The sequence below is a fragment of the Lactuca virosa genome, chromosome 9 (assembly GCF_052849685.1).
Source record: "Lactuca virosa cultivar CGN04683 chromosome 9, Lactuca_virosa_CGN04683_v6, whole genome shotgun sequence".
Taxonomy (NCBI): Eukaryota; Viridiplantae; Streptophyta; class Magnoliopsida; order Asterales; family Asteraceae; genus Lactuca; species Lactuca virosa.
Window position 1 is genome coordinate 19029644 of NC_136434.1, and position 24274 is coordinate 19053917.

The 24274-nt window shown below is 35.5% G+C and overlaps 1 protein-coding gene across 1 annotated transcript; it reads right to left on the bottom strand.

The window, feature by feature from the left end:
* Positions 1–578: 578 nt before the first annotated feature.
* LOC145138989 (uncharacterized) lies at positions 579–4303 on the bottom strand. The gene is made up of 4 exons (XM_079072967.1): positions 3700–4303; positions 3239–3625; positions 1314–1328; positions 579–703 (listed from the first exon to the last, which is right to left on the bottom strand). Exons 1-4 carry the CDS (start codon positions 4301–4303, stop codon positions 579–581), a joined length of 1131 nt encoding a protein of 376 aa, XP_078929093.1.
* Positions 4304–24274: the final 19971 nt, after the last annotated feature.

Consider the following 24274-nt stretch of genomic DNA (forward strand, 5'->3'; position numbering starts at 1 on the left):
CCTAATCAAACCCAAGGTTCGATTTCATTTCTTTCTTTTAGTCGTTCAATTCTTTTCTGCTATTTTGCTTTTTGTTTCAGCACCTTCGATTAGATCCGCTTAGAATTGTTAGTATCAGACACATTTTTGGCATTTGCTTTTGCTATCAAAAGGTGTATTGCTAATTCCAATGTAATGCTCTGTGTTACTAATTTAGTCATTTTACTTGTAAGATCTCTTCTTTAATCTTAGATTTTGGTTGGTAATTATGTTAGGCATTTGCTTTGTGACTCTTTGTGACTCTTTAGGGCGCCCCTAGTGAATTGCTTCAACCCTAACTCTCCCCCTTTCAACAGATTGTGTTTTGCTTTTTTGGATTTTAATATATCTGCTATAAAATTCTTTTTTTATTTGTTTCATTTGCAGGTTTCAAAGAATTGAGAGGGACGAGGAGGAGTTTTGTTTCAATTTTAGGTTGGTTTAGTGAATTGAAAGACAGTGTTAGGTTTCATTGAAATTTGATTGTTTATTTTGTTTAATTTTGTTAATGATATTTGTTGCTTCTGCTTATTTTAGGGCTTGATTCACTACCCAACTGATCAGTTTGATTTTCCAATGGGGTTGTACAAGACTATAAGTTCCAATTCTGTTGGAATCACAAATTCCAATTTTGTTGGAATCACAAATTTTTCCTCATGATCTGCTGGAATCACAAATTCCAATTCTGTTGGAATCACAAATTCCAAATAGTTATCAATTCTGTTGGAATGGAATGACGAATTCCAATTCTGTTGGAATCACAGAAGTTGATGCTTGAAGAACGGACCACAAAATTGAAAGTGATTCCATACAATCCGATTTTTAAAATTAATAGAATCTATTTTCCTTAAAATATGTAATTTTTCTTTTTTAAATTTATGTTAATTGACTAAAATACCCTTAGAATGAAATTAGTTGGTATTTTTTAATTATATTTAATTTAATAATATGTATTATTCACTTTCCAAAATTAAATAAAATGATTGGCCCACAATTATGCAAACAATAACACAATACTTAGTTTGAATAAAATAACTTAAGTCTATATATATATATATATATATATATATATATATATATATATATATATATATATATATATATAGGTAATCGATACAAAATGCATAAATCTAAAAAAAAACCCTAAAACCTTAAAATGTATAAAAAAATACTTTGAGATATCTAATATATTTTTTTTACTTTACAAACATAAAAATCGCTACTTTATTTATAAAATCGCTGAAAAAAAATATAATTCCTTTTTCAATTTTTTTTTCAGCGAATTTGTTTCTTACCTACGATTTTTAGCCCTATAAAGTCAAAAAAAAAAAAAAATTAGATATCTTAAAGTATTTTTTCTATGTATTACTATTGATTTTCTAGATTTTGGGTTTCCAAACTTTTATGCATTTCTATTGATTTGCCATATATATATATATATATATATATATATATATATATATATATATATATATATATATATATATATATATATATATATATATATGAAAATGTGCATGGAAACCATGAGTGGCGTAAGGGTGAAGATAGAGCATGCAATTACTGCCTTCATGCATATGCTCTTGCCCAGAACTATCACGCCACAATTACTGCAACATTCATTAATTCTTGAGAGAGAGAGAGAGGGTCCATTTTTGCTGCAAATAGATATGGAGACAAGAAGTTGTGGAGCAACTGGAGCCATGGGCATATGTATTAAATCGTTTATTTCGTAACCTGTTAGGTGTGCAGCTGTAAATGAAAGTTACAACTTACAAGTACAATAACATTCACGCGCGGGTGAAAATACAATTTAACGTGCCTTATTTATTTCTATGGGTTGTCATAGGTAACACTTGTCATATTTCATATATAATTTAGAAACAAATGTGATTGTAGCTGACCTTATAATTACTCTACTGTAATCAAGTAAACACAACAAGCGATTGTGAATTATTTTCTTAAGAAAGGTTAAAGTAGAAATTACACACTGCTTACGGTTCTTTACAATTCTACTTTTTTAGTTCGTATATTCTTATACAAGTTATTTTTATAATTTTATATTTTACTTTGGTTTTATATATATTTTCATAATTCATTTATTCAATATTATTTTATTTTTCGTTTTTACAACTTTACTTTTCATGTTTTCCCGTAATTCGTTTTATAATTTAAATTTTTATTTAGTTTTACATGTTCTTGCAACTTAATTTTTTTTTACCTAATTCATTTTTACAACTTTATTTTTTACCTTTTTACATGTGTTTTCACAAATCTTTTTACAACTTCACTTTTTTATGCTTTTCACAATTTATTATAAAACTTTATCTTTTGGTTTCGTTTTTATTTTATTTTTGTATGTTTTACAAAAAATAAAGTTATAAAAATGGCTTGTCAAAAATATATAAAACCGAAGTAAAAAAAATGAAGTTATAAAGTGATTTGTGAAAAAACTTGTAAAAAAGTTTTAAAAAATGATTTAAAAAAGAATTGTAAAAAAATGATTATTCTACATTTTATTCTTACAAATCCTTATACCCAATTAAATGATGACATGTGTAACATTTAATACTCATTTAATGAAATTTAATGATATTTTAGTATATTAATATGACACATGTTATCATTTAAATGGGTAAGATGATTGATAGAAATAAAGAGTAGGAAGATATTTAATTTCTTAAAAAGAAGTGTAAAAAAAACATGTAAAATTAAAGTTTTATAAATGAATTACAAAAAAACATGAAAAAAAAAAGTACAAAAAGACGTAAAACGAATTTTGAAAAAACATCAACAAGTTTCTTTAGTTGTCACTTGTTATCTTTCTAGATCACTCATTTCTGGTGCTGTTTGTTTTTCCGAAGTGAAACTGTCTGAAGTCTGCGGACCACCTCTGCAGCAGAAGAGGTGGACCAAAGTGTTGCAGACTGTAATGAGAAGCATGTTTGTTTTTTTAACGTCTGCAAACTGCTGCAGATATTAAAAAATTTAAAATAAAGTAATTTAATAAACCGAAAATAGTTTGTTAATACCAAAAATTTAATAATTGTAGTCTTAAAATATTGAAATAAAATTCAAATAACGAAATTAGTCTTACAATAACATTTTTAAATAAAATTCATACAACCAAACTTTAATAATTTTCATTCCATATTTTGCATCAATTGTTCGGTAATTTCATCCCGTAACTGGCTCATATATTCACGGTCCGCTGCAGTACCATGTGTTGGAATCTCATTTTCATCATTATCAACGACTACATTGTTATTCTGAACCGAGACATTTGGTTCATCATATCGTGCAAAAAACTCATCACGTAGTCCCTCTCTTCTTATAAAATTATGAAGCGCAAAACATGTTAGGGTAATGTTTCGTTGTGTAACCAACGAGAATGGTGTCATCCTCTTCAATATAGGGAATCGTGCTTTCAAGACACCAAAAGCACGCTCAATGACATTCCGAAGTTTTGCGTGTCCATGGTTAAATTTTTCTTTATTCGTTAATGCATGTCTTCGACGGAAATCTCCAAGCCAATACCTAACATTACGGTACGGTGCCATAAAACCTCGAATGTTTGCATAGGCGGCATCACAAAGATAATATTTATCTGTAAAAAAAAACAAAAAAAAGTCATTTATTTTTCAAATAAAGATAAAACTATTTAAATAGCCATAAATTTACCTGGAGGTGGAAGCGGGAATGGTGCATGTGGATTTGCTAATGCTTCTGATAAAATTCTAGAATTGTGTGCTATCCCTTCCCAACCGGCAACAACAAACGTAAACATCATGTTGAAGTCACATATTGCCAATACGTTTTGGTAACAATCGCCTTTTCCCCTACTTCTATATAAATCCCGTTTGTTTGCAGGGACAACAACATGTATCAAAGTGCCATCAAGTGCACCAACTACTCCCTTGAACACCCGTCGTAGCCTCCTATTATGTCCCGGAATGTTTGGATTCAGATTAAAAGAAGTTGGTATTATAATGTCATGTGCGAAAAGCAACATTTTGTCCAACACTTCATGAAAAAACTTATGAATTGTTTGCTTTGAGTGTTGAAATCTCCGCTTGATAATCACATAACGTTGGTTATGACCGATCATCATAAAAAACATAGCCATATTCTCCTCAACCGACACATGTTTGCTATCCTTTAACGCATAGTTTACTCTAAAATGAGCACATAGCCGGACAAATGATTCACGAGACATGCGTAGAACTTCAAGACATTGTAGAGGATTACGGTGAAGTAACTCTAACGTAAATTCATGTCCCGTCATTTCCCAATCGTTGTCCCGCACTCGTTTGACAACCCTCTTCCAAAAGTAGCGGACGTACAAGTACATAAGAATTATGAGTAGTATCTTTTTGTCGTGATCCATTACAAACCTATTAATCAAGAAAACATATAATAACATAAGATAATAATATAACATAAGATAATAACATAAGATAATAATAATAACATAAGATAATAACATAAATCTCAAGTACCAAAAAAACATAACATAAATTTCAAGTACCAAAAAACATATCATAAATCCCAAGTAGCAAATAACCAAATAACATTCAAGTACCAAATACTACAAATAACATTCAAGTAGCAAATAACCATATAGTTCCAAAACATGCAATTAAAACCTAAACAACTCAAACATATAAACTTAACGAACAATCTTTCCATCCTTTAAAACTCCTAAACTTGTAGCTGTCATCTCGATCCATCCTCTTAATATTTGTGGATCATTAGGCAAATTTACCCACATCTCTCATGGTCCCTCCAAAAATATGATACGCAGCAAATCGTATAGGGTCTACTGGTTCTAACTCGGGCAACTCAAGTTTCTCTAAACATTGGGGAATTGTTGGCCCTTGAGTCAAATGGCGTAGAGCTTTTTGCATCTCCAGTGCTAAATCATCAGCAGTAATAGAAGCTTTAGGCGAGGCACAAGAAGGTGGATCAGGTGAGGCACTAGGAGCTCGAGGTCTAGGAGTTGAGGGTTTAGCCCTTTTGTTGGGGTTACCAGAAGGTGAAGCAGCATAAGGTGAATCAACAGAAGGTGAAGCATCAGAAGGTGGAGTCTGAGTAAAATGTTCACTAGTATGATTGGAAAATAAATCATCTTCATCTATGTTAATGGAAGGGGCGTCCAAAATCTGTAGTGGTGCGCCATGGAAAAAAGATGATCTCGATGGTGTTTGGGATGTGGCATAGCTGAGATTACCAGATGCACTGTTTCCATCAAAGAGTTATGCACAAAGCTCTGGAAACAATAATGGGACAGTTTTCAAAGAAGCGGCTTTCGGATGTCCCTAAACGCAATCAATGTAACAAAAGTAATATAAGAATAAATGGCAACTATATAAACAAAATACATATAAATATGTGTGTATATATATATATATATATATATATATATATATATATGTATACCTTTTTAAAGTCCTCCCACTCCTCATTTGCTAAGTTAAAAGTATTTGTTTGTGGATTGTAAAGGTTTCCAGTTTTGTTTTTTAAGTATAACCATCCTGTGTATTTGGCTTTAAGGTTATCATAGGCGTTTTTTAATTGTCGTTGATTCAAATCCACGCCATACTTTTCCTTAATAGTTGTTCCTAACTTGTGGCATGATTGTTTGTGCAAACTCAAACCTTTTCTACCCACGGTTTACACTTCTTCAATACAAGTTTGCAATAAACATTTTGTTTGCTCATTGGTCCATGTATGTTTATCTCCCATTGCTAATAACAAAAAAAAATATAGAATACATACTTTAGCTACAAAGATTAATCATATTTCAACATAATCAACATATTCAAAGATTATACAACACAATCAACAAATAAGTTTAACAATTTAAGCACAAACTTGCATATAAACATAAACTTGATCTCCATTCAAGAAATACAAGTGATAACAATTCAATAATTAAGTTAAAAAAAACCATTTCAGCAAAGAGGTGGACCAATTCAACAAAGATTTATGATTTCAGCATGTAAACTTGCATATAAGTTTATGATTTCAGCATAAATCAACATTCAACATTCAACAAATATAAATTTCAGCAGAAAATCTGTTTAAAGAACAATTATATCATAAATTTTACATTCAACAAAGATTTTAACAAAGGTTGTAACATCTCAGCAACAAAATCCTAACTCAAATCAAAAAATTGGTACTCAAATTCATACAATTGGTACTCAAATGCATAAGAAATCGGAAAATTGGTACTCAAATTCATACAATAGGTACTCAAATGCATAAGAAATCAGAAGAAAAAAAAAATTAACTGATCTTGAAACCGAGGGCAGCAAGAAATCAGAAAATCGGTCCTCAAATTCATAAAATCGGTACTCAAATGCATAAGAAATCAGAAAATTGGTACTCAAATTCATACAATCGGTACTCAAATCAATAAGAAATCAGAAAAAAAAATACCTGTTGAAGATCGAGGGCAGCACGATGGCAGCAGCAAGCAGCGACGGCGACCGGCGGACTGAGGGGAACGGCGACCGGCGATGGGGTGGCAGCGGAGGCTGGAGTCGGACCACCTCTGGATCGATCTTTGGGAAGGCTGCCGAGAAGAAGAAGGAGAACGAACGAGAAGGCAGCGGCGTTTTTTTTTTTTTTTGTTTAGGGCATAGGGTGTTTTTTTTAGATGAGGTTAGAAGAGTTAAGTCCACTGCTGTGTGGGGAAGAGGACGGGAAGAGGTTTTTGAGCCCGAAGTCTGCAGAAAAACAAACTGCTGCGAACCTAAAAGTGATGCGCGTGTGCTGCGCCACGCAGCACTAAGAGGTTAGAAGAGTTTTTTTTAAACAAACAAACACAACCTAATTCCCGATATTTTTTAATCTACCAAATATTGAGCCTCTCTATTCTTAGTTTCTTACTACATAGTCGAGAAATCAGGAACCAATCCCTTCCGATTTCAGCCATAATATTTCAAAAAAATTGTCCAACATTTAAAATGGTTTGTTATCTAATCTTAATCAATCTCATTTCAATTGGGAAATAAGAGATGTAACCCATAAAATCATGGAAAAAAAATTGATTTCCTTTCTACATACGTTTTTTTAATGGATGTATTATATCATCTGTTAATTATTATCGATATATACTTGTATCCATTCTCCTTATGTATTTCATATATACATCTCCAAATCGCAAAAATACAATCCACCAACCATGTAGCTATCATATTTTTTTATGGTTTGCACAACTTCCAGCAACCGCTAAAAGAAAGAAAACAACACCATGTTATTAATTTCCGTTTTCTGAAATTTCATTTTCTGATTGACGATTGTGTGCATTATTGTGTTTATTTATACTCCCTCCGTCCCAATATTATTGTCCACAGACAAAAAACACACATATTAAGAAAAAACATTAATTACCACTAACTTTATTTAATAAAATGACAGTTTTGTCCTTACTTTGCATTTAATGTTCCATTAAATGCTTAGTTGGTTAAGTAATTATGAGAGAGTATTTTGGTAAAAATGTTATTTATTTTTAGAAGTGGACTATTATTTTGAGACAAACCAAAAAGGAAAGATGACTATAATTTTGGGACGGAGGGAGTATTATTTGTAATGGTGCGTTGCTATTCAGACCGAAGAAACCAATGCATTATCTAATGTCGGTCTAATAATGCATTATTAGTTGAACATGGTCAACTTTACGAAGTCTTGCATACTAAAATACATAAATATGTGTTTAAGAGATCTTTCTATCGTATAACAAAAAACTTACATAGCGTTAGTTTATAAATTTTATATGTATAAACACACGAGTTTACATATTTACTTGTGTTTTTATGAAAAAAAATTAACATTTTAACGACGTCAATTTATTAATACAATGACGTTTAATAGATTTTATTAAATATTGTTTATGATTATCCTCCCTAATAAATAAAGATCTTTTTGCCACATGTCGCATTCTCATTTATTTTGCCACATATAATTTTGTGGTTATTTTAAATTCATGTTTATTCCACATGTCATTTTATGGTTTTTTCATTTTATTAAATTCTAGATAGTATTTAAATGCAATAATAAATGCATATCAATTTCATTAATGAACTTTCCTTCTAATTTCAAAATTACTAAATTAAAGATTCATTAATTAATTTATTTATTTATTTAAATTTAAAAGAGAAAAAAAAACACTTTAATTTTTATAATTCAATATTTTCTCATTTTTCTTATAAATTCATACTTCTCAAATGTTTAGAATTTTGTATTTAGTTTTTTCTTTAAAATAAACTCATGTAATACATGGGTCTCACACATTATGTTAACGATATTGCACGTCTTGTTCCAAACAAGGTTATTCAAAGTAAAACTTCAAACTTCGTTCGAAAAAGTCAAGTACAACTGATGCAGCCAACAAAGAGAAGCCCAACCAGCAGCCGTCAGCTCCTAACTCTAATGCCTATAGGAAAAAATCTTCACAAGGTCAAGGAGGAAAAGCTCCCCCACGTCAAGTCTACAGGCCAACGGGCAAGACCATCCAATCATCTTTTGAGAATACATATAATCTTCCAAAAAAGACTGCGGACAATCAGACGGAGCAGAATCTTTTTATTTTAATAAATAATAAAAAGACTTCTCAGCACATACAGATTTCTATGTAACTGCGAACATATACACATGGTACTGTGAAGTAACGTATTGACTTTTCTGAATGTTTTATACTTTATGATTGATTATACTTTGTTCATATTTTGTGTTTGAATATGATTTTGTTTTTTTTTATCATTCTGTGGCTGTTTTTGCGAAAAAAGAAACAATTATTCTCAATTATATCAATGTACTTTGAAAGATTAAATGAGCCTACTTTATATAATTATTGTATAGCTTTCGAATTAGTGTAAATAAACTTTGAATAATTTTGTCTTCACCCATTAAGTTATTTTGTACAAGTTAAGTCAAATAGATACAACCAAATATAATTGTCCAAATTTAGTACTTAACACATTTAATCTCATTAAGTATAAAAGAAACAATCATAAGTTTTTTGACATAAAGTAACCCCAATTAAAAAAGCAATGTACTTTCAAATTACATTGTTATAATTATGGACCCTTAATCATTGTGTTGCATTATTGTGTATGTATAACATCCGTATTCTGGGTATTATTCTTTGAAGTTCTCTTGTGTTTAAGATTTGGATTTGGAGATTTTATCTCCCTGTGGTGTGGTGCACTGATTGCCACGATGTGGTGGTGACACATCACCACAGTACGATGGTTATTTGTGACCATGGTGTGGTGTCGTGATGCGTACAAAACCTTAAGTTTCAGGATTTGGGTCATATTTAAAGGATAAGGTGGCTAGGGTTTCGACCACCCTCAGCCTCCATCACCTCAGAAACATCCTATCCAAACCCTAAGTCATTTCTCTCCATTTTTTAGCTCTATTTGGTATTTTTGACCTTTAAAGGAAGAAGGAAGGATTTGTGGAGCAAGAGATCAGCAAGCAAGCATCACCTCAACCTCTTTGAGCATCTCCTGGACTTTTGTAAGTCTCCAAGCCTTCAAATTTGTGGTTATTTCCTTGTAGATATAGGTTTTGAAGCTAGTTCTTCTTGTTAGGAAGATTTGATTGATGGATCTTGATAAAGTTTGCAACTTTTATTGCTCATTGGGATCCTAAAAGTATTATAAGTCTCAAATCTAGACTTTCGTGTTTTTTTGATGTCATGCATGATGTATTAAACCATTTTTTTACCATTTTGACCTAATTTAGTGGATGGAATACAGTGGACATGCATGTCCATAAAGTTAGGATTTTTATGGACCATTAGTGTAATGCCCTGTTCCGAATCGTTTCCTATGTGGGGGTGGTGACCCGAAGACCGAGTATCATCAGGCCGATGGACTTTGAGGAAAAGATATTTAGACCCATTTGGGTGTGGGTAATGTAATTTGGATGATCTGGTAGTTCGGTCTGTGTTTTGGCACCAATAGGTATTTCGGTAAAGTGTCAGTTCAGGCTTTTATAAATTTTGGATTTTTGTTTGGAAAGTTTTAAAGAAAGGGTGAGTTGATAGAAGTGTAGAGCTTCTCGTTACCTTCCGTGGATATAAAGAACGTCAAAATCGGAGTTAGAACGAAGAAGTTATGCCCGTTTGAAGTTTGATCGGTTTTGGGTTGTGCTGAGTACGCTGGGCATACAAAGGGGCGTACACTGGGCATACTGAGGCACCATGAGTACGTTGGGCGTACGCAATCAGTTCCCAAACCCTATTTTCGTGTTTTGAGCCCTATTTAAGCTCCTTAACTCCCCCAAACCCACTCCATTCTCAGCCTCCACCCCTCCAACACCCCTTCCATGATACCAGAACCCTAGTTGAGCCTTGTGTGATAAAAGAAGGTGTTTTTGAGTGCTTTGTAGTATGGATGGTGCACCTTGGAGAAGAAGGAACTTCTTGGAGAAGTGTTGGTTGTATTAGAGCTTGTAGATATGGACTTTGTTCACCTTGATCTATCTTCTAGAGGTATAAAGTTTGAATCTTGATGATGCATTTGTTAGATCTAACTAGCTTTGGATGTTATGAGCTTTTGGTCATTTTAGTGCAAAAATTTTAGATCTTGAAAGTTGGAGACTTGTACTTAATGGATTAGGTTGAAAAAGATGAACTTTTGGGTCCCTTTGAGACTTAAAGGCTAGATCTTATTTGTTGGGACCATTCTAATGGATAAAGTTGGAAACTTTATCCATTATAAAGCTATTATGAACTATAAAAATGTGATCTTGGCCCTTCTATCCCTTCCATGCAAGAGTTGTGGTGTCTTATTGGGTTAAGAACTTAGGGTTTTGGACATTAAACACTTTATCAAGTCATAAAGTTGGAAACTTTATGACTCAGGACATCATTGTGGGCTTGGATCTAAGTTTTAGATGTAAGAACTTAATGGAATAAGCTCTTAATGGAGTTTTGGAGTTGGGCTGAGTACACTGGGCGTACCTGGTGGTACGATGCGCGTACGCGGTCAGCGACTCGCTATTGGTCAACATTAGAGTACGCTGGGCGTACTCTCTTGGTACGCAGGGCGTAATCCGTTGGGAAGAAATATTGACTTTTGGACCTTGACCGTTGACTTTGACTTTGACCAGGGTTGACCAAGCTTGACCTAAGGGTATTTTGGGTTATCAGGTTAATTATTGATTAAGATTGTATTTATTGTTAGTTGGCGCGAGGTTATCCGCTTTGGTGGTCCGAGCAGTTATTTGATTATCAGGGGATCGAGGTGAGTTTTCCTCATTGTACTTACGGGTCGAAGGCACCAAGGCCTACCCATTGGTTTGATATCCTGATATTCACTGATATGTTGAGTATGGAATAGATATGCATGATTATGCTAGTTATTGATATGCTAGTCCGGTATATCTGTAGGACTACCTATGACTCTATCTGTATGATTATTTGTATATGTTGTTATTTGTAGACATATTGTGTTGAGTTGAGGTTGTACTGCTTCGTGCTGTAGCCAACAAACCCTGGAGCATTCCAGATATGAGCGGAGGACCGGGTGGTATGCCAGACACATACTGAGGGCTCAAATGCATTCCAGATACGAGCTGAGGACCGGGTGGTATACCAGACTCGTACTGAGGGCTTGATGGTATTGGAGCATTCCAGATATGAGCTGAGGACTAGGTAGGGCATGCCAAACTCATACTGAGCGCTCAGTAGCATTCCATATACGAGCTGAGGACCGGTTGGTATGCCAAACTCGTACTGGGGGCTGAACATTGGTATTCCATTCCGATAACTAATTGGGTAAGGAACAAGCCAGACATAAGCTGTGGGCCCCGAGGGCAAGCTAGACTTATGATGTGGGCTCCGGAGAAAGCCAGATATGAGCTGTAGGCCCGATAGGCAAGCCAGACTCATACTGTGGGCTCAGGGGTAATTTAGTCTTTAGATGTGGACCCAATACATGTTGTTATTGGAATATGTTATTTGTTGTGTGTTGGTACTTTGGGGGAACTCGCTAAGCTTCGTGCTTACAGTTTTGTTTATGGTTTCAGGTTCTTCAGAGGATCGTGGTAAGGCGAAGGCGTGACCGTACATATCTTTTGTTTTACAACTGATTGGATGTTGGGAGACTCTGATTTTAAATCGTCTTTTGGAAACAATGGTTTTGTAAACACTTTTATTAGTAAATGGGTTATTTTGAAAAGTTTAAATTTGTTGAAAGTTTTAGGATGATACAATTAGGGTGTCATGAAGCCTTTTAGAAAGTTTGAGTAGAGGACTTAACAGATTAAGGGCTTAATGAGGATTGGATTTTACAGCGTCACCACGACGTGGCCAAGTGTTGACCACGACGTGGCCAAGTGTTGACCACGACGCGGTGGCAGATCCATCATGTCTTTTTGTTTGAACCAGACTACGGTGTGGCCAAGGTCTTGCCACGGTGCAATGGTATGTAGGGTTGACTTTGACCGTTGACCGTTGAAGGTTTGTATCGATCATATACACTTCAAGTATAAAGAACAAAAGCAAACTAATCGAAGCAAATAATAAACATAAAGTAAATAACACAAGGAGTTCTCCAAATTGTCTTTCACCAAGAAAGGGTTTGTTTTCACCAAGAAAACGGTTTATCACAAAGACAAACTCAATATTAGGGTTTACCCTAATGTTGATTATATACTAATCTATAAAAGTATATACTTTGATAAAAGGGATTGTATCTTATCTATACTAAGAACCGATCCTCATCACAAGGATATCGGATCTGCTATCTATTTATATATATATATATATATATATATATATATATATATATATATATATATATCATTACCTAATATACAAACGATTACATAGAATAACTATCAGTACGCTGACGCTGATGGACTTGATACGCTGGCGCAAATGGTGATGTAGATGCTGACGCTGACAGATAGCTTGTAGAGTGTTTGACTCATCAGATCATAAGGTGTGACCTTACAATCTCCCCTATTTGATGATGTCAAAACTAATATTCAATGAATTCTTCAGTGCGTGCTCCCCCTAAGAGTAAGATTGAATTTTTTGAATTCTTCAGCCTTAATGAATGCTCCCCCTGAGAAGGTGAATGGTTTCCCGTTTTTGATTCTCAAGCAGTTGAGGCAACATTTATGAATCACAGTGATCGGAAGCATCGATGATGAGATGAGAATGTTGATTTCAGCTTGACTCCCCCTTAAATTTTGCTTTTCTTTATATCTACATTTAGTAGTTTCTTCAGCTTTAGCAAGATTCTTGTGACATCCCCAATTTCACGGCCAAAAAAGACCGATTTGTTTATGCTTATTTAAATCAGAGTATACTTTTGAAGAAATATGTTGCGGAATTTGTTCGCAAAAAAACATGAAAATATCATTATAAAAGCATTTCCGAGGAGATTTGTTTCATTTATATATTTTAAAAAAAAACTTTGGGATGTCATGGTCAATACAACAACATAATCATAAACGTAATATTACAGGCCTTACAATAGTTTATTATTCTATTGGCCTATTCTCCTTTAAATCTCACTCCAGATTTAAACTCAACACACCTGTGCTCTTATGCCGCTACCTGTGATACAAAGAAACTGAGTGGGTCAGGCTTGGGAGCCTGGTGAGCAAATAGAGTTTTCAACCCACAATAATTAAATTTAATAATTTTATCAATCAATCAACCCGGTTACCCGTTCCCGTTATCTTCACTTTCTGTCCCTAAAGCATTTAAATTAAGGGACCTAGCCTAAGGATTTTTCATCGGGGTGACAACACTGCTTAGGGGATTCCTCAGCAATACATGTCAAATAAGGCAACCATGGGGGGAATGAAATACACCTGGTGAACACATAGTTCAAAAACACCTATAGGTTGCGAGCCTGCTAGCGTTCCACTAGACTGTCTAGAATAGTCCGTGGTCGTCATCTATACTCCGCTAGATGACTGGATCATCTTAAACATCGAGGCCTCTCATCAATTATTTCATCATCTATATCATCTACCCATCTTTACCCATCATAATTATAGGTAATATATATATATATATATATATATATATATATATATATATATATATATATATATATATATATATATACAGTTTAAATCGAATAAAACATGTATATTTTGTTCATCCAACATAAATATTAAAAACACAGATAATAGGCACACATAACACATAATTTATATTAAATACTTCATATATATATGTAAGGTGAAAGTAACTATGCACTCACCTGATACTCCGAGTGTATATATCAAATCATAATTAATTCTGACAATAACTCCTCAAGGTGAAATTCTCCCTTCCAAAATATTTTCTATTCTTTCTTTCTAAATGTAATAAAATTGTATGATTTAAAAACTCAAAATTGGTCTCTATTTATACCGTTAACGTAGTTAGGATAAGATCTAAAAACTACTACGCGTCAGTTAAATGTTTATTTCGTACATTTTCTCAACCATTAGCCTCCATGTATCTTATTATTTTGTTTGACACGTATAACTCTAGTTACAAGAGTCAATCGAAAAACAAAACACGTATACATTTTTATTAAATGAAGTTGTACGATCACATATTTAAACAACACATATTATTTTTAATTAATAAAATATGTACAACCTTTCTTATATTTCTTACACTTGTTTTACAATTTACAAATTATAGTTACATTTATGGTCCCTCAGCTATTCTTGTATTAACACAATATATCCTTCAAGTTACACTATAGCCCCTTAACTATTTATTAATAAAATCATTATACCCTTTATAATAAAATCTTATCCAAATTTATAATCAATAACTAACGTTGTAAAAAGTACCCGGTCAATTATTATCGAAAAACGGATGTAACGGAAAATTATCGTTTCACTACTTGGTTTCACCCTTTAGACAAAATACATCTTATAACATATAATTTGTAATTTTAGTTTTGTTACAACTTTCGTTAAGATTATTTATCCTAAATAATCTTTTTATTTTTAACGTTTGTTTTAGCCATATTTATTAAGTTTTTAAATAAAACTTTTTTTACACAAATATTATATACATAATATTTGTCAAATGTCCACGCATATAACATATACTCGAATAATTATCTTTCACTTATTCTTAAAATGTTACAATCGTCGACCGACGTAAATACATATTTTATAGGATATGCCCAGCAAGAAACGTGGGCGTTACAATTACCTCCCCCTTAAGATGATTCCGTCCCGGAATCATGCATCAACAAACAGATGTGGATAGCGACTTCTCATGTCAATTTCTATCTCCCAAGTGAGGTCTGGCCCATTCGTATGTTTCCATCACACCAACACTAATTCGACCATCTTACGTCACAACGTTTTCGTCTTACGGTCAACAATTGCGTCAGGCTCTTCAACCAACCTCTTGTTCTCATCGATTCTTAATTCCGAAAGTGGAATCATATCGGGTTCTTCACCCAAAAACTTTATCAAATAACAAACATGAAAGGTGTTGTGAATACCTTCCAGTTCAACTGGCAACTCTAGCTTGTAAGCTTGATTTCCATCTATCTGAAGCACTTTAAATGGTCCAATGAATCTTGGACTCAACTTCCCTCATTTTCCCAATCTGATAAGTCCCTTCCACGGAGAGACTTTGAGCAATACCAAATCTCCAACTTCGAAAGTAATTGGTTGTCGCTTCTTATCTGCATAGCTCTTTTGACGATTTTGAGCTGCTAACATTCTGTCTATGATCACCTTCAATTTCTCAGCAGTTTGATGGACAATCTCAGGACCCATAAACTGCTTTTCTCCAGCTTCAAGCCAACAAGACGGCGTACGACACTTCTGTCCATACAATGCATCATAAGGTGCCATCTTAATGCTCGAATGATAACTGTTGTTGTAGGAAAATTCCACTAGTGGTAAGTGCTCATCCCAGTTACCTGGAAATTCCAAAGTACATGCTCGCAACATATCCTCCAATGTTTGAATTATCCTTTCACTCTGACCATCAGTATGGGGATGGTAAGCTATACTTAAACATAGTTTTGTACCCATTTCCTCTTGTATACTTTTCCAAAATCTTGATGTGAAACGACTGTCACGATCCGATACAATCGTTAATTTTCCAAAGTCTTACTATCTCCTTCACGTAAGCATTTGCAAGCTTATCCATAGACCATTTCTCATTGGCTGCTATGAAGTGTGCACTCTTTGTGAAACGATCCACGACTATCCAAATCATGTCGTGACTGTTCTTCGTCCTGGGCAGTTTAGTCACAAAATCCATGGTGATGTCTTCTCACTTATCCTTAGGTATAGGTAAAGGTTCTAAACTCCCATATGGTTTCTGATGTTGTGCTTTAACTCTCGCACATGTTACACACTCTGCCACATACTTTGCAACATCGAGCTTCATCGTTGGCCACCAGTAGTAAGGTTTCAGATCCTTATACATCTTAGTGTTGGCGGGATGAATTGAGTACATGGTCTTGTGAGCTTCTTCCATCAGAAGATCCCTTATTCCTCCCATCTTAGGTACCCAAATCCTATCTTGGAATACCTTCAATCATTGATTGTTTGTACCGAATACCAACGTCTTGCCTAAACGTTCTTCCTTTCGGTCATTTTTCTCCAAAGCTTCTTCCTGAGCTTTCTTGATGCTTTCCACATATGTTGAGACAACTTCTATTCTTAACGCTCTTGGCCTCTTTCTTTCTAGGTTTACTTTTCGACTTAGAGCATCAGCTACAACATTTGCTTTACCGGGGTGATAAAGTATCTCACAGTCGTAATCCTTGAGTAATTCTAGCCAGCGTCTTTGTCTCATGTTCAACTCCTTCTGATTAAAGAAGTATTGTAGACTCTTATGATCAGTAAAAAGTTTACACTTCGTTCCATAAAGATAGTGCATCCATATCTTTAGCGCGAAAACTACTGCTGCTAACTCCAAATCATGAGTGGGGTAGTTCTTCTCGTGCTCTTTCAATTGTCGAGATGCATATGCTATCACTTTATCTCTCTGGGTCAGAACACAACCTAACCCAACTCCAGATGCATCGCTATAGACTGCGACGTCTTCAACTCCATCAAGTAAAGAAAGAATTGGTGCCTCACACAACTTCCACTTTAATATCTTGAATGCTTCTTTATGTTTCTCACTCCATGTATAAGTAGCTCCTTTATGGGTCAAAGCTGTCAATGGAGCAACTATCGAAGAAAAGCCTTGGATAAACCTACGGTAATATCCAGCTAATCCCAGAAAGCTTCGAATCTCAGTGGGACTTTTTGGTCGTTCCCATTTCATCACAGCTTCAATCTTTGCTGGATCAACCATTATTCCTTCCTGGTTAACCACGTGACCCAAGAATTGGACTTCTTGAATCCAAAAATCACATTTGGAGAACTTTGCATACAATTTCTCCTTCTTCAGAATTTCTAATACTTCCCGTAGGTGCTTGTCATGATCCTGCTGGCTCCTTGAGTAAATCAGAATGTCATATATGAACACTATCACGGATTTATCGAGGAATGGTTTACAAACCCTGTTCATCAAGTCCATAAATGCTGCTGGATCATTGGTCAATTCAAACGACATAACTAAAAACTCTTAGTGTCCATATCTCATCCTAAAGGCCGTCTTTTCAATATCTTGCTCTCTCACCTTCAACTGATGATACCCTGACCTAAGATCGATCTTCAAAAAATAGCTTGCACCTTGAAGCTGATCGAATAGGTCATCAATCCTTGGCAATGGGTATTTATTCTTTATCGTTGATTTGTTCAACTCTCTGTAATCTATGAACATGCTCATACTCTCGTCCTTCTTCTTTACGAATAACAGCAGAGCTCCCCAGGGTGATGAACTAGGTCTAATGAAACCTTTGTCCAACAATTCCTGAAGTTGCATCATAAGCTCCTTTATCTCTGTTGGTGCTAGTCGGAATGGTGCTTTCGCTATTGGTGTGGTTCCTGGCAACAAGTCGATACATAATTCTACTTGTCTATAAGGGGGTAGTCTAGGAAGATCTTCTGGAAAGACTTGCGGATAGTCACATACCACTGGTATTCTCTGTATCTCTTTCTTCTACTTCTTTGCATCGATCACAAATGCCAGATATGATGTACATCCCTTGGCCAAACACTTTTTGGCTTTCATTGTGGAGATGATTCCAGAATTTACTCTACGTTTGTCTCCGTACACCATAAATGACTCTTTTCTAGGTGGGTTTACTCTCACCATCTTCTTTCTGCATAGTATCTCGACATCATTCACACTAAGCCAATCCATTCCCAATACTATGTCGAATCCATTTAACTCAATAGGCAATAATTCCTAGTGGAACTTCTTCCCATCCAAGTCAATGACGATGTTTTTCATGCAATCGCTAACAAGTATGAATTTTCCACTAGCAACTTCTATAATTAGAGAATTATCAAGTTTATCTACAGGAAATGCTAGTCTTCCACCAAATTTATGCGATATAAAGGAGAAATTTGCTCCAGAATCAAACAATATATTGGCGGGCAATCCATTTACAAGAAAGGTACCTAAAGCGACATCTGTTGCATCCTTTGCTGCTTCTAGGGTCATCTGGAATGTTATTTCCTTTGGCCTCAGCGGAACATTAGGCCTTGCTGCCTCTTTCTTTTTCAGGCAGTCCTTTGCAATATGCCCTTCCTCGTTACAACCATAACACACCCTCTTGCCGGATGTGCACTCATTAGCGTAATGCCCAGTTTTCCCACACTTGTGACAAGTCACTTCCCCGTCACATTTTGCAAAGTGCTTCTTTTTGCACTTCTCACGCCATCTTGCTTCACCTCCTCCTCCTCCTACAAATTTCTTGGAACCGGACTTCGAGAATTTGTTTTTCTTGTTGGACCTTGAATATCCGTCAAACTTCCTTTTCTCGCCAACCTCAGCTCTCTCTAGAACCTTCTCCCTTATATGGGTCTCAACATTCTTAGCTTCCCAGATGGCGGCTTTCAAGGTGGTTGCTTGATTGACCATCGGACCAAAGTCTACTGGCAATCCATTAGCAAACTTGTTGACCTTGGAGATTTCAGTCGGAACTAGGTAAGGAACAAGCTTCATCTTCTCCGTAAAACTTGCAGCATACTCGGTGACGTTCATTCTTTCCTTCTTTAGGTTCTGAAATTCGTTGTTGATCTCTAGTAGATCCTGCTCAGATAAGTACTGCATTTTCAGTTGCACCAAAACGTCTTCCCAAGACATCTTGATAGCTTCTCCCTTGAGCATGGTATCAACTAGTAGCTTCCACCAGCTCAGTACTCCTGACTTTAACAGTGTAACCGCGAGAGCGGTCTTCTGTTTGTTGCTGTAGTCGCAACCTTCAAACATCATCTCCATTTCGGAGATCCAATCCATGACTTCCACCGGCGTTGGGCTTACAGAAATACTCGGTGGTTTGGATTCCATGAAATCCTTGTACTTACACCCACGTCCATCGTTTCCTCCATTGGGGTGGTTTCGTGGCTCAGATTGACTGACATTCTGGCTATAGTTTCCTTCATCAGATTGTTCCATGTTCAGTTCAGGTTGTACGATGGGTACAATAGGTTCATCCCTATTATCCTGGAACATTTGTCTCATCTCCTCTCTTTGTTCGGCCATCATAGCCCGAATCATTGCTTGGACTCCTGCCATCGTGATTGGTTCAGGTGCAGCTGGTACTTCTGGTGCACGCTCAATCACAGGCCGCTGATTAGCATTAGCATTTCCATTAGTGTTTCCGAATCCGCTTCGGGTTCTCGCCATGTTGATCTATACACCAAAGTAGGTGAATTTAGATCTTTATTTACGATAGACGTTTAATCCTCCTTGTTTGTCCGAAAAGTTACATACCAGTTCTAATATCGTAGTCGAACGTTTAGAAATCTGAACACATAAAATTTCCAGATCCGATCAAATAATAGCATATAAGGCATCTTTATAGCTATCACATAAAGCTTTTAGCATATAAAAGCAATTTCTAGATCACTGTTCCTTTGACCCGACTGACCAAGAAGTCGGTGACATTGCGTTGGGGGCCTGAGCATCAGGCAGCATTCGAGACCCTTAGACAGCGGTTATGCGAGGCACCGATTTTGACCCTGCCCGAGGGAGTTGATGATTTCGTAGTTTACTGTGACGCGTCAATTACGGGCATGGGTGCAGTTTTGATGCAGCGGGGTCATGTGAAAGCTTAAGTGTCGAGGCAGCTGAAGCCTCACGAGGCTAACTATCCGACGCATGATTTAGAGCTAGGGGCTGTGGTTTTTGCCCTCAAGATTTGGAGGCATTACCTCTATAGGGTCCGTTCTACCATTTACACGGACCACGAGAGTTTGAGGTACCTCATGGATCAGCCGAATCTGAACATGAGGCAGCGTCGGTGGTTAGATGTGGTGAAGGACTACGAATGTGAGATCCTTTACCACCCCGACAAGGCCAATGTGGTGGCCGACGCCCTAAGCCGCAAGGCGGTGACGGCTCCGATTAGGGATATATGTCTGAGGATGACAGTGATTACTCCATTGTTGGAGTAGATTAGAGAGGCGCAGGTTGAGGGCCTAAAGGATGAGCACCAGAAGTGTGAGCGGATTGTGGGTCGGGTGGCCTCGTTTGATTATGACAGCTGAGGGTTGTTGACCCTGGATGGGAGGGTATGGGTTCCGTACTGGGGCGGAGTACGACAGGTTCTGATGGATGAGGCCCATAAGTCGAGGTTTTCTATCCATCCTGGGGCGACGAAGATGTATCGGGATCTTCGCTCTGATTACTGATGGCCCTATATGAAGCGGGACATAGCTGTTGGATTAGGGGTCTAAGCCCATAACTATAATTGGTATGTACTTGACCCGAGAGTAGCATGGTCTATTTTGGGTTGCATTCACGAGGGCAATTTGATAGGATGGATATTTTAGAAAGAGGTTATTTGTGATTTATTAATATATTATAAGTATAATATATTAGTTGAGAAATCATATTATTTATATAGTATTGATCAATAATTAATTTGGAATTAATATAGTGATCAAAAGAGACTAATTAAATTAACGGGGACTGATTATGTAAATAAGTGATACATATGGTTTGGGCTATTGATCCATGGTGGACTAAGTTTATGGTTGAGTCCATGAAGAGTTAGTGCATATGAGTTATTGGATCATAAGCCTAAGTGTAAGAATTAGGGTTTAGATATGACTCTTGGAATTCTACACTATATATGTATTCCCTTAAGCCCAAAATCGATACACAAGTGTCATAACATAAGTATAGGCGATTTTTGTGTGCTCCAACCTCTCTTTCATTTGTCCTCCTCTTGCTCATGGTGTTTTGTGAACCATTTGAGGCATCACACTTGAGGTGCTAAGCTCTTGAAAGTCCAAATTCTACAAGCTACAATATAGATGTATTCATCTAACTTGATTTTATGTTGCAAATGTCAGAATTGTATGCTAGTTGTCGGCTTCATGCTTTGGATAATTTTATTGCATGTATAATTAGAGAAAACTTAGATCCAAAGCATTAGGGTTGTATGTGCACCATAGGGATGTTAGAGTACATAAAACCCATCAATGGTATCAGAGCCAAGGCTTGTTTTCTGTTATATTGATGCATGGCTAATTGTTCAAAGTTGAAGCAAGTCGAAAAACTGCACTATGACAGAAGGACTCGATGAGTCCATACATGAACTCGACGAGTTCATAGTGAACTCGACGAGTCCATAAGCTGACTTGACGAGTCGGACAGTCTAGTTGCAGTTTTTCGGGTTTTTTCGCCAAAATTGGATTAAGATCATTACCATGAACTGTTTTATATCATAAAATCTATTTTTTATATGGTAGTGATTAACCTTATCCAATTAAAAGATAAATGTCAAATATTAAGATAATTACAAGTTATATGATAAGCTAATTAGTTGTATTATTTGATTTATCTTGCTACATGAATTGTAATTAGGTCAAATTGGTAAAAGATAATATGATTATTTTATTTGGTTAAAGTTTGATGTAAATGGTTTTGAGAGGTTACAAAACTTGCCATCAAGTTTTTGAACTCAAAAGTTTTTTTAAAGGAGTTACAAAAACTTGTCATCAAGTTTGGTACCCAAAAGTTTTTCAAGAATTACAAAACTTGCCCTCAAGTTTTGGAACTCAAAAGGTCTCTTTTATGAAACATTAACTCTAGTAATTGAAAGATTTCAAAAGGTGCAACTCTTGCGTTCATAACTTAAAAATTAATTAAATAGTTTTTAATTTTGAATTTTTATATTTAGAACCTTGATGTTTTTTTTTGAATAGTTCAATTACACTCTTATGGATTCTATTAAGTTAATTAAATGTTTAATTAAGAGAGTATTATTAAGTCTATAATCATATGGTTTAAGATTAATTAAATTAAGAGTATAATTTACTAATAGATTAAACCACCTAGTATTTTAAAAGTGTAAAATACACCCTTATACTATATAAAATTAAAAGCTTAATATATTATATATGTATAAGTTAAAAAGTTAGTCTTACCGTTAGTAGGCCTCATTCACGAAGCTGGTCTATAAGGGGTGTTTAAGGAAGCGGCCTATAAAATGACCGTCATTGGGTATCCACTCTTACCCACCACACCCTCTACCAGTGGAGGGTCGTTAGCCGAATGGGTTTGATATGACACTTAAATCCTCATTAAAAGTATAATGAAATACAAAGTAACTAAACACTTTATAAATTCCCAATCTTAGTTACTTTAGGAAAAAATGTGAAAATGATGCTATTCCATGAAATTGCACTTTGCACCTTGCCAAGTCGTTAGTGGAGCGTGTGTGGTTAACCGACATACTAACTTGGACTAGTAAGGGTGGCAAAGGGTAGCTCGATGTTTGTCATAGATCAATGGAGTGTGTGTGGTTTACCGACACATTGATTATGTGATAAATGACATCGAGTGTACCAAACACATTTGCATGGTTATTCACACCTTGTTTGTGATCCTCGGTATCCCAGTCCCAAACTTGAAGGGCATAATCGAGATTAAACATGTCATTGAAAAGTTTAATGAATCTCAACAGAATCTAGGAATTTCAATTCATTTAAAACCTAATATTCATTTTCGTTTTTCATGGTGGAAATTGGTAAATCGTCATTTACCTACCTTCAAATATTTTGCAATTGGATTACGGCATCCTTCTTCCGAATTGCAGAATATTATGTTGGGTCCTAGCCTTAATATTTCATTTTGGTGTTATATTAAGGACTTAAATCAATTAACTTGAATTTCTCCCTTGTAGATATCTAGTTCTGACAATTATGGTCTACCTTATCCTTTTGGAAAAGGATTTCCTTATAAAGATGATTTTCCACAAGACGATCGAGGTGAAAGATTAATCCCTTCTTCGTGCTGTAGTGGAACTTCTGTTCCTCCACCTCCTCCAATTATTCTCCCTGACCCACATGTTCGTCTACTTGAAAAGTTCAAGGTCACTCAAACCCTATTGGCTAGCAAACACAAAGACGGAAAGTCTATGTGTGCACACGTCTTGGAGATGAAGTCACACATTGACAAGCTGGGAATGTTAGGTGTTGTTGTCTCGAGGAAGTTGGCTATTGAATTGGTTCTCTAATCACTTCCTAAGTCATATAGTGAGTTCGTTAAAGATTACTATATGACAGACCACGACGTGACCCTTATCGATCTTACCTATTTGCTAATTGTTGCTGAATCAGAAATGATTTGGCGCACTGGTAATGCAAATTTGATTGGAAGATCTACTTCCCAAACTTCCATGGACATTGACAATGGAAACATTAGAAGTACAGAAAAGATTTCTCTTCCCAAGGGAAAGGGAAAGGCTGAGTCTGAGATTGTCCCGTGTGCCATTCCAAAAGAATCTGTTTGCTTCTATTGCCAAGAGAAGGGGAATTGGTTGCGAAGCTGCCTTATTTACCTGAAGGATCACAAGGATGGTAAAGTCAAAGTGTTTGACTCTGCTTCAGGTAAGTCCACTATCTAACTCCATTAAGTTCCTATTTGAAGATTCTTAATACATGATGTGATGAGATCACATTTTGTTGTTTTATAGAATCAAAGAAAATAAAGGAAGCTTAAAGGAAAAGCATGTTGAGTCTGATCGCGAAGAGATGGATTTCGATCGCATGATTCGATGATCAGAATTGTGAGCTGCTACTTAGGAGTTATGATAGATTGCTTAGAAATATGTAGTGACATAGTTTTCATTATTGTAAGGACAAGATTTTCCACAATTTTAATAAA